Source organism: Pseudochaenichthys georgianus, chromosome 1, assembly GCF_902827115.2.
Source record: "Pseudochaenichthys georgianus chromosome 1, fPseGeo1.2, whole genome shotgun sequence".
NCBI classification, from domain to species: Eukaryota; Metazoa; Chordata; class Actinopteri; order Perciformes; family Channichthyidae; genus Pseudochaenichthys; species Pseudochaenichthys georgianus.
Window position 1 is genome coordinate 44,148,863 of NC_047503.1, and position 15,314 is coordinate 44,164,176.

At 41.1% G+C, this 15,314-nt stretch overlaps 1 protein-coding gene across 1 annotated transcript in view; it reads left to right on the top strand.

The window, feature by feature from the left end:
- The first annotated feature begins 3,220 nt into the window (after window positions 1-3,220).
- capn9 (calpain 9) overlaps window positions 3,221-15,314 on the top strand; it is a 32,040-nt gene continuing 19,946 nt past the window's right edge. Inside the window, 13 exon segments of the mRNA XM_034088638.2 lie at window positions 3,221-3,540; window positions 5,590-5,659; window positions 6,748-6,866; window positions 7,089-7,222; window positions 8,832-9,004; window positions 9,745-9,791; window positions 9,793-9,825; window positions 11,021-11,092; window positions 11,094-11,107; window positions 11,476-11,509; window positions 11,511-11,551; window positions 13,913-14,073; window positions 15,109-15,266. Coding sequence (XP_033944529.1) covers window positions 3,334-3,540; window positions 5,590-5,659; window positions 6,748-6,866; window positions 7,089-7,222; window positions 8,832-9,004; window positions 9,745-9,791; window positions 9,793-9,825; window positions 11,021-11,092; window positions 11,094-11,107; window positions 11,476-11,509; window positions 11,511-11,551; window positions 13,913-14,073; window positions 15,109-15,266 — 1,263 coding nt within the window. The 5' untranslated portion in view covers window positions 3,221-3,333.

The window sequence follows — 15,314 nt, forward strand, 5'->3', positions numbered from 1 at the left end:
CTGATGTCAGGTGTATAATCAGTATGTAGTGTCTCTACTTTAAAGAGTCCTCTCCTGCTGATGTTCAGGTGTATATCAGTATGTAGTGTCTCTACTTTAAAGAGTCCTCTCTGCTGATGTTCAGGTGTATATCCAGTATGTAGTGTCTCTACTTTAAAGAGTCCTCTCCTGCTGATGTTTCAGGTGTATATCAGTATGTAGTGTCTCTACTTTAAAGAGTCCTCTCCTGCTGATGTTCAGGTGTATATCAGTATGTAGTGTCTCTACTTTTAAAGAGTCCTCTCCTGCTGATGTTCAGGTGTATATCAGTATGTAGTGTCTCTACTTTAAAGAGTCCTCTCCTGCTGATGTTCAGGTGTATATCAGTATGTAGTGTCTCTACTTTAAAGAGTCCTCTCCTGCTGATGTTCAGGTGTATATCAGTATATAGTGTCTCTACTTTAAAGAGTCCTCTCCTGCTGATGTTCAGGTGTATATCAGCATGTAGTGTCTCTACTTTAAAGAGTCCTCTCCTGCTGATGTTCAGGTGTATATCAGCATGTAGTGTCTCTACTTTAAATAGTCCTCTCCTGCTGATGTTCAGGTGTATATCAGTATGTAGTGTCTCTACTTTAAAGAGTCCTCTCCTGCTGATGTTCAGGTGTATATCAGCATGTAGTGTCTCTACTTTAAAGAGTCCTCTCCTGCTGATGCTCAGGTGTATATCAGTATGTAGTGTCTCTACTTTAAAGAGTCATCTCCTGCTGATGTTCAGGTGTATATCAGTATGTAGTTGTCTCTACTTTAAAGAGTCCTCTCCTGCTGATGTTCAGGTGTATATCAGTAATGTAGTGTCTCTACTTTAAAGAGTCCTCTCCTGCTGATGTTCAGGTGTATATCAGTATGTAGTGTCTCTACTTTAAGAGTCCTCTCCTGCTGATGTTCAGGTGTATATCAGTGTGTAGTGTCTCTACTTTAAGAGTCCTACTCCTGCTGATGTCCAGGTGTATATCGTGTGTAGTGTCTCTACTTTAAAGAGTCCTCTCTGCTGATGTTCAGGTGTATATCAGCATGTAGTGTCTCTACTTTAAAGAGTCCTCTCCTGCTGATGTTCAGGTGTATATCAGTATGTAGTGTCTCTACTTTAAAGAGTCCTCTCCTGCTGATGTTCAGGGTTGTATATCAGTATGTAGTGTCTCTACTTTAAAGAGTCCTCTCCTGCTGATGTTCAGGTGTATCAGTATGTAGTGTCTCTACTTTAAAGAGTCCTCTCCTGCTGATGTTCAGGTGTATATCAGTATGTAGTGTCTGTACTTTAAAGAGTCCTCTCCTGCTGATGTTCGGTGTATATCAGTATGTAGTGTCTCTACTTTAAAGAGTCCTCTCCTGCCCCCCAAAATGTTCGGAGCAGATGTTCGTGGTGGATACACATTACTTCCCACTTTCTTTAACATTGTAAGATAGACATTTGGCTTTAAGGGCGGTCTGCGCTCTTCACTCGTCCTTCTTGTTCTTTTGTTACTTCTGATGAACTTGTTTGAGTCTCTCTTGTTGAGCTGAATCTCTGATACGAGCTGCATGTGGTTAAACCTGAACTGGAGGGACGGCTTCACCTTAGCATCACCTGGTTATTAAAGTGATCTGATCCTTATCTTAAAGTTTATAGGTTTTATATATTATCAGGATGACGAAAACCCAATCACCTTTTTAAGTTATCATTTTATTTATATTTAAAGATGATGTTGAGCCGGATGTTGAAGAACACCGATGGGGGAGGGAACTGTTGATAGAGTGTGTGTGTGTGTGTTGTGTGTGTGTGGTGTGTGTGTGTGTGTGTGTGGTGTGTGTGTGTGTGTGTGTGTGTGTGTGTGTTGTGTGTGTGTGTGTGTGGGTGTGGTGTGTGTGTGTGTGTGTGTGTGTGGTGTGTGTGTGGTGTGTGTGTGTGTGTGTGTGTGTTGTGTGTGTGTGTGTGTGAGATATGCCTAACGTCTAGTAGTCCTTTTCTATCTATTTATGTTTTTTATATCTTTTTTGTAGTTGTGGCAATATTTGTGTTAATAACCCTTCAGTACATCTTAATTTATGTAATTATGTCACATTACAAAGTGAGGAAAGCAATGTTAAAGTCAGTCTGTTGTTGTTACAGATAAATATGGTGCAGCTGATTGACTAAAGATGGCTTTCGAACCCAACCCAAAGCCCAGGTATCGGTACTTTAAAACCCCATTGGTGTTCAGGTATGCTTGATCAGAGATTAACAGCAAAGCCTTCTGAAAAGTCGCCTCGTTTCTGCAACATTTAATTTTGTCAATGCTTTCATGCGGAGTAATGTGAAGAATCCAGTGAGTGTGCAGCAGGAATGTTGGTAGTAGTTGAGTCGGATGTGGGAGGATGCAGGGTGCAGCTGAGGAGATGGGAACACACCCCGAACAAAGGAGACAGAAAGGGGAGCGACGTAATCTGTACCCAAAACCAGAAAAAAGGAATAAAAACAAACAAAAAGAGGCAAGAAACGACAAAAAAAGGAAAAGACTTTGACATACAAAACTAAATAAAAGAAGAAAGGAGGATGTACATGTTCACAACACACAAACAGTGAAATCAAGACATTTAACTTAATGTTATTCTTTATCAGGATCCCCATTAGCACTAGCATGAGCTTTGGCTATTCTTCCTGGGGTTCTTTACAATACTATATGAAATGAAAACTAAAATGGTCATCCAATTTTAGCCATCCTAAGAAAAGAAAATACAAACAATTGTAAATAATAATACATTCATACCCACAGTTCAATTTGACTTTATAATGAGATAATTGTTTAGCAACCGTTTGAAATGTACTTGAGACTTGTCCTGAACGATATGGAAGTCATCTGGAAGCAGCTACAGCGCTCAGGGAGAACTGTTGGGGTCTGATGCCTTGCTCAAGGGGAAATCTGGCCCCACTTGGTCTGTTCTGGGACTTGAACCAGTGACCATATGGTTCCCAAACCTAGTCCCTACAGACGAGAGATACAACCACCCAGCAGTGTGTGAGCGTACACACCACTGTGAGCTATTTACCGTGTGTGTTGGCGCATCCTTAGGAATTAATTCTTACATTTCATTGTCGCCGGCCGAGCCCAAAGAGAGGCAGAGATAAGAGACGGTGAGCGGTGCGGGCGGGCGAGGCTCACAGGAGGACAAACCTGTTTCTTGACGGAGGGTGTGTGGTGTACCTGTCAGCCCTACCCACCTGACACAGCCGGAGAATCACTCCGTCAAACCGAACACACGGCAGGAGAATCACTCCATCAAACACCGTCTAACGTTTTCTGTTTCATACGTTTCTCTGGCTCTTTCTGGAAGAGGAAGATGCCTCTCCAGTCCAGTCTTTCGGGCCGGGGCTCCGACCCCAAAAAGCCAGTGAACACACAGTCTGATGGGAAGAGTTTTGATGAGCTGAGGCACGAGTGTCTGCTGAAGGGAGTCCTGTTTGAGGACCAAGACTTACCCGCTGAAGACTCCTCGCTCTACTACAGCCAGAGCGTGCCGGTCAACATCGAATGGAAGAGACCAAAGGTATGACTTGATATTTGTAGATTTTAAGATTGAAGAGTGATGCCCCGGGTCGAGATAGCCAAGGAGACATCAGATGTGTCTTGAATCTGGTTTTTTAAGTGTTGAATGAATGAAATGTTGTGAAAGATATGTGTGGTGATGTCATCTTTTATGATGGGTTTAATATTTACCTGTACAGCTTGTCATATTACTATTTTAAGGGCATACACAGTCATACATGGGATACAACTGGAATTACCTGAATGAATAGAGCTTCTTTGGGAGTTGGCTAAACAAGTATGACAGCTTTTGAAAGTTGGAGAGTCTGTAATTTGCTGCTAATGGGTCTATATCGTAACTAATAGGCTTTACATAAATATGTGGATTAAAACTGGTCAAGCACCTGAATAAATGAAACTTCAATGTTTACTTAGTGAGTGTTGGTATTATATCGCAGAGTCTTTAATTGCTGGGATAGTGTTGTCGGACGAATAAAGTGAAAATGTATCTGACGTTTTTTTATCTACAAAGAGAGAAATGAAGTATTTATAACGCGTATCTGCAAAACCAGTTCTGCCAGTAAATCAGAGTAAATAGAGCAGAGTGCAGCTTCCTCATTCTGAGAGTCAGACTTTATCCTCCCACACCCATCAGCGCTATCTGCAGTGACACTCAGTGACACTTATTCTTACTTTACTTTTTTTTAAAATATCTTTTTAAAGTTGTTTTGTTTCTTAAAGGGCCCGTGTCATGCGTTTCTGGTTATCACCGTCCCCTTGTGTTGCGAAGCTGTTTCTGCATGTGAACGGTCTGCAGTCACTAACCCTCAAAGTGCACCCTGTAGCGAGTAAAGCTCTAACACAGAGAAGACCCGTCTGCTGCCCCAGAACGCCTCGTTGGGGATTCCTCTTTGTCCATTGTTACTTCTTGGGTATAGTGAGGTAACGTAACGGCTCCGCAGATTGGTCCAAATGTACCAATCTGCGGAGCCGTTACGTTTGGACCAATCCGCGGACTTCCTCACACACTCGGCGGGACGTTGCGAGGCAGTGTGAGCCGGCTCACTGGTGTGGGGTCGGCGAGACACACCGCAGAACTCAGCCTGAGCACACAGTCACACACAAACTCCCAGCCAGGCTGCGGGTGTGTGTGTATTTCGGGCTGGGATTCGCTGTGTCTCGCAGACGGCCACTGGGCTCACAGGGGGGGGCAGGAGCTCCATCAAGCCGTTTAGAACGGAGAGTGAATACACAGACTATACAGAGATGCTGTGAGAAACCAATGTGAGTTTAGAACATTGAACAATGTAAATGTATTCTAGTAGACCTCAACAATGTACCTTAAAAAACGCTCTATAAATACAATTTATTAGTATTATTTTCATTATAGGCCTATTGCCTTATTCTTCGTAGGATCCATATAAAAAAAGACATAAAACATTCAATTCTTGATAATCTTCCAAAAACTAATTAAATAAATATAACAGATTGTCTCTCTCAAAATAATAGATACAAATAATATAATACAATTAGTATATAAAAGCCTGATGTACTTATATGATTCTGTTTTCTTCAAGGTTGTGTCTTCCTGGTCGAATGTACTTATTGTAAGTCGCTTTGGATAAAAGCGTCAGCTAAATGCAATGTAATGTAATGTAATGTAATGTAAAAGTATATATATTAACAGTATCATTATTTTAGCATGGCCTCTTATGTAGTTGTACACAATAATATGACAGTTAATCATCATTTAAACTCACGTAATACCTGTTCGCATTCACAGAGTAAACTTTAGAAAACTCGCCACTCACGTTTGTCACAGTGACACATTTCTCTTTCGGGCGTGTTCCCGTTTGTTGTGGTGTTGTCCGTGTGTCCGTGTGGTGTGTGTGTGTGTGTGTGTCCTTGTGTCTGTGTCCGTGTGTGTGTTTCAGTGGTTGGGATGTAGCGCTGATTATTATGCCAGGAATGTGATCACACCCACTAAAGGAACCCGTGTCTCCTCTCAACTGTCAGATGTGTTGATTCACTGTTGAATAAAGCAACCTGTTATTCTCCCGTCTGTCTGCAGGAGATCTGTGAAAACCCAAAGTTCATCGTGGGCGGTGCAGACAGGACGGACATCTGCCAAGGACAGCTGGGTGGGTGCTTTCTGCGAGAATCAGTTCACACACACAGTTCCAGATTCAAGATGGAAAGATTTAAAGGCTTTATTGTCATTTGCACAACTAATACAGCGTAGGAAAGTAAAGAATCTTTTAAAATCTCATAAAATTCCCCGGCTCTTCTAAACATGCAACAATCAACGATGCAAATTCAACGTTATCAAGTATTGTACTTTTACTTTACATGTACTTTTATGGATAAAGATACCTGGCAGTATAAAAAGGAATTAAAATTAGCAATCTGGAATCTGGGGTGGAAGCTGGGGTGGAAGGAAGCTGGGGTGGAGCTGGGGTGGAAGGAAGCGGGGGTGGAAGCTGGGGTGGATTCTGGGGTGGATTCTGGGGTGGATTCTGGGGTGGAAGCTGGGGTGGAAGCTGGGGTGGAAGCTGGGGTGGAAGCTGGGGTGGAAGGAAGCTGGGGTGGAAGGAAGCTGGGTGGAAGCTGGGGTGGAAGCTGGGGTGGAAGCTGGGGTGGAAGCTGGGGTGGATTCTGGGGTGGAAGCTGGGGTGGAAGCTGGGGTGGAAGCTGGGGTGGAAGCTGGGGTGGAAGCTGGGGTGGATTCTGGGGTGGAAGCTGGGGTGGAGCTGGGGTGGAAGCTGGGGTGGAAGCTGGGGTGGAAGCTGGGGTGGATTCTGGGGTGGAAGCAGGGGTGGAGCTGGGGTGGAAGCTGGGGTGGAAGCTGGGGTGGAAGGAAGCTGGGGTGGAAGGAAGCTGGGTGGAAGCTGGGGTGGAAGCTGGGGTGGTGGGGCAGGCGAGCAGCAGAATCATGAAACACAGCAGCAGGAACATGAACGCAGCAGTAGCAAGTGAACCCAGCAGCAGCAGCATGAGCGAGGCAGAGGCAGGAAGACCTGGCAGCTTCAATAGAGCGGCATGTTTAGGAGAATGTGTTTGGTTGGTTGAAAGAGGGACGAGGTGCGTCACGTGTTCATGTCTGATTGGTGCTCGAGTTGTCGGCCTGAACTAGCTCGCAGGCTTCGCCCCATATGCAACATATATAAAATATATGAACAGACATCAATAAACAATAATACTAAATGACGCACCTGCTTGCTCTCCACAGGTGACTGCTGGCTCCTGGCAGCCATCGCGTCCTTGACCCTCAAAAAAGATGCCATGGCCCGAGTCGTGCCCCCCAACCAGGACTTTGACAACAGATACGCCGGCATCTTTCACTTCCAGGTACGCTGTTATTTGTGTTTTGTTGAAAACAGTTTCAGTCTATGAATTAAAAAATATGTATTCATACTCTGCGGCTCCTTCTACTTCACTCGCTCTGATAACTGTTAGATCCTGGCTTCAAAAACACCTGGAATTTCTTTGAGAACTTTGAATTGGTGAGATTTTTTGTATCTGCAGTGGGTGAGTAATTTCATAATAAAGACATCTCTTTTGTTCTCTCAGTTCTGGAATCACAACCAATGGCTGGACGTGGTGGTGGACGACCGGCTGCCGGCAGTCAGGAACAAACTCATCATGCTCCACTCGGCCTCCAACGACGAGTTCTGGAGCGCCTTGCTGGAGAAAGCCTACGCCAAGTAAATACATCCCAAATACCATGCAACACCTGACATGCTCTTTGTGTCCTCCCAACTCCAAATCATATTGAAAGAGACGTCTGTCGTTTTACCGTGTCTGCTTTAACGTGACGATAATGTAAAGTTCTGATCAACCACAACAATCAAGTTTTACATGAAAAAAACCGTCTTATTTTGGCTTTTTAAAGCACTTTATCAATAGTGTTACTCAAGGAATGCACCATTACAGTTCAGCTTTCATTAGTTTAAATAATTATTACAATTTTAAATCAATTTTCGGTCATTTAAAGGTGGGGTAGGTAAGTTTGAGAAACCGGCTCGAGATACACTTTTTGTTATATTCCATGGAATGCTCTTAACATCCCGAGAGCAATGAATATCTGAAGTGCTTTGACAAAAAATCCATAAAAAAAGTTCATCTGTGGAAGCCGTAATACTGTAAAAAGCACAACGGCAAGTACGATGGCCTACCTGCCTGTCAGCCTTCCATCGGGGCACAAACTTATCTCGTGCCCTCATTGGTCATGTGCGCGTTCGTGTGTGTTGGAGGAGGGGCTCTGTGAGGAAGTGGCAGATTTTCTCCGGTTGTGTATTTTCAAATTCTAGCGATCTCAAGCCGGTTTCTCAAATGTACCTACCCCACCTTTAACACGATTAAAAAGCATGCTCAAGTTGTAATTATTCAAATACAAGTGAATCTTCAATCTACCATTCGACGTGATCACTTTGCCTAATCCCCGCTAATGACTTGATCTGGTTGAGCAAGCACTTCATACATAAGGCCAATATCTAAAGTCAAGCCCCACTTCACTGGATGCAAAATCACTTCTTTATATAAAGGAGAAACCACCTTTCTCATTATTCATTTATATTACTTGAATAGTATTATTGATTAATGATTGTTTTGTTATTGCAATTTCTATATGTTGTGACTTTAAAAAGCCTACGCCAAGTAAATACATTCATACATCCCAAATATCATGAACACCTGGCATCCTCTTTGTGTCCTCCAAGCTCAAAATAATATTGCCTGTCGTTTAATCGTATCTGCTTTAACGTGACAAACACGCCGAAGCTGCCTTTAGGTTCTATGCACCCCAACACCGGAAGTCTTCACCAACGCTGAGTTCTTTTAAGTCGAGTCTAAAAACATTACTTTTTTCAGCTGCTTACCCAGAAGTCTTGTTTTAGCATCTACCGTATTTACAATGTTGTTTTCAACTATTCTGTATCTCTTGTATGCATGGTTTTTATGAACCTGTTATCCCGTTATGTTTATTATTGTGTTCCTTTCTGTTGTCTTCTTTCTATGTGTTGATGTTGATGTAAAGGACTTTCAGTTGCCTCTGTGTGTGAAAACGTGCTATATAAATAAACCTTACATCGATGAAGGACCATTAAAATTCAGTTTTAATTAGATTACATACAAACCTTTTTAATCCAATATATAATTCATTTTCTGTCGATGCACAAATTGATTAATGTACTACTTAATCATGCCCAAAATGAGACGCCATTGAAAACTGTGATAGTTCGAATACAAGTATACAAGGTATTACACTTCCTCACTTTGTTTAATCCCTGCTCATCATTTCTGTGCTTTGTTCAGACTTCACGGCAGCTACGAGTCCCTGAAGGGCGGCAGCACCATGGAGGCCATGGAGGATTTCACCGGAGGCGTCGGGGAAGTCTACGAAACCAAGAATGCTCCCGACAACCTGTTCCACATCATGAGGAAGGCGATGGACCGGGGATCCATGATGGGATGCTCCATCGATGTAAGGACTCTTAATTATGAATGATTGTTATTTACACCTCTCAAAGTCTCCACTAGGACACAGAATGACAAAGAAATGACCACGAATCTTCATCTTTGTCCCGTTTTTTTGTCTCTTTCTGTTGTTTTGCATACTTTTTGTCAATTAGCATCTTATTGTTGTCACTCTGTACTTGTTTATGTCTTTTTGAAGTCCTTTTGTGTCTCTTGTAGTCTCTTTCTCTGCCTTTTTGTTTCATACTGCATCTCTTTGTTGTTTTGCAGCCTGATGCTAAATTGCGAAGTTCTTCGACTACTTGTAGATGTTTTCTGACTTCATGTTTTACCTTAGTCATGTGTGTCTCTTTAGGTTCTTGTAGTCTCTTTGATTTGCATTTTTATAATAGTTTTTCATAATCTTAGTTTGAATATTTTGTATTATGTGTCTCTGTCGTCATTTAGCATCTCCTTTCTGTTTTCAGTTGTTCTACAGGTTTTTCTAGTTGTTCCTTATAGTCCATTTTGCTTCTCTTTGCAGAGGTTTTTTTCTGTCTTCTCAGTCATTTTGCATCTCGGTAGTTGTTTAACATCATTTTTAGTATCTTTGCAAATTTAGTCCTTTTTTGTGTAGTTTTGCAACTCAGTGGTCGTTTTTTGTTTCTCTTTGTTGTTTTGCTTCTCTTTGTCAAACCTTAATCCGTCTCCTCAGTGATGGTGCATCTCTGCAGCATGTCTCTTAACTCAACCTCCTCTATGTTCAGATCACCAAGCTCTGCAGAGTCCGAGGCGAAGACGAGCACCGGCCTGGTGAAGGGGACACGCCTACTCCATCACCGGCCTGGAGGAGGTACGACTGCTTTCATTATTTAATCGTTAAACCTTTATCTCCTTGCAGTATCTGTTTATCGGAAATGTAACTTTTATTATAGTGTTATAATTTAAAGGTGGGGTAGGTAAGTTTGAGAAACCGGCTCGAGTGCGCTAGAATTTGAAAATACACAACCGGAGAAAATCTGCCACTTCCTCACAGAGCCCCTCCTCCAACACACACGAACGCGCACATGACCAATGAGGGCACGAGATAAGTTTGTGCCCGATGGAAGGCTGACAGGCAGGTAGGCCATCCAATCCTATTTGATTTGTTGTACTTTTTACAGTATTACGGCTTCCACAGATACATTTTTTTTTATATGGATTTGTTGTCAAAGCACTTATGATATTCATTGCTATCGGGATGTTAAGAGCATTCCATGGAATATAACAAAAGGTGTATCTCGAGCCGGTTTCTGAAACGTACCTACCCCACCTTTAAAGGTCATATATTATGCAAAATGCACTTATACATAAATCTGTGTTCCCGGTGCGTCAGGGAACTCACGAAGTGTCAGAAAACAAACCCTCTCTCTTTTCCTCCGTACCCACATCTCTAAAAACGGGGGAACAAAAGAGCTGATCCAGATTTGCTGCGGTCATGACGACATTACTAAAATGTCAGCGGGCGTTACGTTGAACTCCTGGCAACGTCCCGCACAACCTATCAGAAATGTCGATGTATCAGAAACAATGCGTGACGTGTTTTAATAATCCTTATATTTATTATAGCGCTTTATCAAAGACTCTCAAAACGCTGGACGTAATATGGTCGGTGTTCACATTAGCATCGCTAACACTCAGAGCTAACCTGTGCTGGAGAGCATGTGTGTGAAGAAGCAGGAAATAAGAACTCACCTTGTGGAATAACCGGCAAGAGAGAAAGCCTTTGAGCTCCAGACTGTTTCAGCAATAATCCTTGATATGGTTTCATTATATGACGTTTCATTACTCTCCTGCATAAGTTCTCCTCTCTTGTTATTTAGAATCATTTTCAGAATGGGTGATCCGTTTGGTCAGACAAATGGTATAATAGGAGACCTTTAAGTGAATTGAAGTAGTTTTATTGTGCTTTTATATTGAAGGCAGCTTTGGGCACTGGGTGATTTGGTATATATGGGAGACAGGTGCCGTATGAGGGACATTCTTCACCATTTGTCTTCTGGTTTCAGGTGGCTGTCAGAGGTCAGAAGGTCCAGCTGATCCGGATCAGAAACCCCTGGGGTCAGGTCGAGTGGAACGGCCCCCTGGAGTGATGAGTAAGCATTATCATAACTGTAACAATATACAACAAACAGTATGTGAAGAAATACGCGTATACATATGGATGGATTATGAGAAGCTGGACCCAGACCTGATATCAGTCCCCTGTAAGGAAGGAAAGGAAGCTCTTATAATGTGTTTTTATTGCACCTTTTACATACAAAGTGCGTTACATAAGACAGAAATAGAAACACATACAATGTTAACAAAGAATAAAGTCATCCAGACACACAATAATACGACAAAACCATGTGTTCTGTGGTTGTTTATCTCTCTGTTTGCCTTTTTGTGTCTCTGCTTTAGTAACTTTCCTGAATATTCCTGCATGTAAACATTAACGGGTTGTCCTCTCCTCGTGTTTCAGCTCCAGAGAGTGGGGCTATGTGAGCGCAGCGGACAAAAAAACGCCTCCTGCAGAATTCAGATGACGGTGAATTCTGGTGAGTCCACGTGATGAATTTGATGCAACTATAAGTGAAACTATCAATTTAAGTATTTAACACTTAGTCAGAGCATTAGGGGCTGCACATTAAGTATGTTGTATGTATGCAGGGATGCAATCGACAGAATAATCACTGTGAAAGGGATCAGAGAAATGGTCTATTTTAAATTCCCTGTAATTCAAGTTTCAAGGCTCTATTGTCATGTGCACATGAGCTACAGTAGATATGGCTCCTCCAACAGAGCAACATGAATATATATATATATATATATATATATATATATATAGAACAAATAAAACAGATACAAAAGTGCAAGAGAATGCTTTGAGATGTGCAAGCAGAGATGGCACAAGTAAACACATCCTTTACTCAAGTAGAAGTACAGATACTCGTGTTTAAAAATACTCTGGTGAAAGTAGAAGTACTGACTAAACTTCTTTACTCAAGTCAAAGTAAAGAGGCTTTGAAGTGTACTTCAGTAGAAAGTACCCATAGCTAGCAGCTGCTTTAAAGAGCACCTGACCTCCCTTTATATCAATAGAACAATAATGTCATTGTTAGCTAATGAATGTTTCCATGCCGACCAACGGCAACATGACAACGTTTCCATTGGTCCCTCTTCTTTAGAGAAGACCAGGAAGTGATGGATACACAGATCGTGTTCCACCAATAGGCACGCAATGACTCTAAAGAATAATGACCCACGCACCAACACACATTCAGACTAAAGGAACCAGCTGTTTGGGAAATGAGAGAAGTAGAAAGTACAGGTATTTGAGTTCAACATGAGAGAAGTAGAAAGTACAGGTATTTGAGTTCAACATGTGAGAAGTAGAAAGTACAGGTATTTGAGTTCACAATGTAAGAAGTAGAAAGTACAGGTATTTGAGTTCAACATGTAAGAAGTAGAAAGTACAGGTATTTGAGTTCAACATGTAAGAAGTAGAAAGTACAGGTATTTGAGTTCAACATGTAAGAAGTAGAAAGTACAGGTATTTGGGTTCAACATGTGAGAAGTAGAAAGTACAGGTATTTGAGTTCAACATGTTAGAAGTAGAAAGTACAGGTATTTGAGTTCAACATGTAAGAAGTAGAAAGTACAGGTATTTGGGGTTCAACATGTGAGAAGTAGAAAGTACAGGTATTTGGGTTCAACATGTGAGAAGTAGAAAGTACAGGTATTTGAGTTCAACATGTAAGAAGTAGAAAGTACAGGTATTTGAGTTCAACATGTAAGAAGTAGAAAGTACAGGTATTTGGGTTCAACATGTAAGAAGTAGAAGTACAGGTATTTGTGTTCAACATGTAAGAAGTAGAAAGTACAGGTATTTGAGTTCAACATGTAAGAAGTAGAAAGTACAGGTATTTGTGTTCAACATGAGAGAAGTAGAAAGTACAGGTATTTGAGTTCAACATGTAAGAAGTAGAAAGTACAGGTATTTGGGTTCAACATGTGAGAAGTAGAAAGTACAGGTATTTGGGTTCAACATGTGAGAAGTAGAAAGTACAGGTATTTGAGTTCAACATGTAAGAAGTAGAAAGTACAGGTATTTGGGTTCAACATGTGAGAAGTAGAAAGTACAGGTATTTGGGTTCAACATGTGAGAAGTAGAAAGTACAGGTATTTGGGTTCAACATGTGAGAAGTAGAAAGTACAGGTATTTGGGTTCAACATGTGAGAAGTAGAAAGTACAGGTATTTGAGTTCAACATGTAAGAAGTAGAAAGTACAGGTATTTGGGTTCAACATGTAAGAAGTAGAAAGTACAGGTATTTGAGTTCAACATGTAAGAAGTAGAAAGTACAGGTATTTGGGTTCAACATGTGAGAAGTAGAAAGTACAGGTATTTGGGTTCAACATGTGAGAAGTAGAAAGTACAGGTATTTGGGTTCAACATGTGAGAAGTAGAAAGTACAGGTATTTGAGTTCAACATGTAAGAAGTAGAAAGTACAGGTATTTGTGTTCAACATGTAAGAAGTAGAAAGTACAGGTATTTGGGTTCAACATGTAAGAAGTAGAAATTACAGGTATTTGAGTTCAACATGTAAGAAGTAGAAAGTACAGGTATTTGGGTTCAACATGTGAGAAGTAGAAAGTACAGGTATTTGTGTTCAACATGTAAGAAGTAGAAAGTACAGGTATTTGAGTTCAACATGTAAGAAGTAGAAAGTACAGGTATTTGGGTTCAACATGTAAGAAGTCAAAGTAAAAAGTGGTCAGAAAAATAAGTAATGGAGTAAAGTACTGATACCAGTAACATGTGCTTAAGTACAGTAACAAAGTATTTGTACTCCAATACTTCCCACCTGTCCATCTTAAATTCCCTGTACCTGACGTTGATATTGATTTCCTTCCAGGATGGAGTTTGAAGACTTCAAGAAGAACTACGATAAGGCGGAGATCTGCAACATGACCCCCGACTCTCTGACGGACGACACCAAGCGTCACTGGGAGGTCAACATGCTGGAGGGGAACTGGATCCGAGGCTCCACCGCGGGGGGCTGCAGGAACTTCATCGGTGAGGAAGGACCCCACAGGACACTTTGGAGAAGTTTCAACAGGAGGGATTTATGGGAGGACGCTTAGGCGATTAGTATACAAGCTTTTGGCATTAAATGATTGGTGTTTATATCCTAAATTACCCTCCAAGTCGTTGGTTCCCATCTTGGGGTCGCCAACATGTAATAATAATAATAATAATAAAGCTTTATTTACGTAGCACCTTCCATACAGCACATGCTTTACAAAATGACACATCACAAGTTAAAAACAAAAAACAAGAAATTCCCCTCAGATTATTTGTTAAGAACTTTACAAAGGTACATGCAGCAAAATATAACATTTTATCAGATGGACGCAAGGAGGTAAAATGTAAGATAATTAAATCAAATAAAAATAAATAATGGTTTCACGGGGGGGTCGGGAAGCCGACATGATTTGAAGGGGTGTAAGACACCTTTAAAACTGTATATATAGAAGGTTGTCCCATATGTGAGGATATCCTTCATTCCTTTGAAGAACACTTGTTTGTTTTAAATGTGTCCTACTATTCAAAATATAACATTATTGTTCAAATCTCAACATGAAGACCTGAACACAAACTTCAGAGCCTATTTGTCAAATAATATAAGAGCAAAACTGATCTCTAATACTACACTATTTTTTTCCTCAAAATCTATTTAAAGCGCCTATTTTTAAGATAAACTTTACTTTTTGTTTATTATCACTTAACATAGGTGATGCCAAATAGTATTTACAACAAAAAGGTAATACTAACACATTATTATATTGGTTTGGGAGAAATCAGCTCTCGATGTACTGAAATATATGAGACCATTTTATAGAAAATTAACCGTATTGTTTTCATAAAACTCCTGTTATTGCATTCGCTATTTGGGTTGATTGTACCGTTTATTGGTTGTTCTGCATGTTAGTATTGTGAAAAACCCTTAAAATATCACTTATAGTTTAGGGTTTAATGACAGAAAAGTTGCTCCTTTAAGAAATAAAGTTGTGAACCACTTATCTAAAGCTCTTCATCCTCAACCCTCAGACACGTTTTGGACCAACCCGCAGTTCCAGCTGGAGCTGGAAGATGCTGACGATGACGATGATGTCTGCAGCGTGATGATCGCTCTGATGCAGAAGAACAGGAGGAAGCTGAGGAAGGAGGGCATGGACCTGGAGACCATCGGATTCGCTGTGTACGAGGTCAGAGAGGGATAGATGGATAGATGGATGGATAGATGGATGGATGGA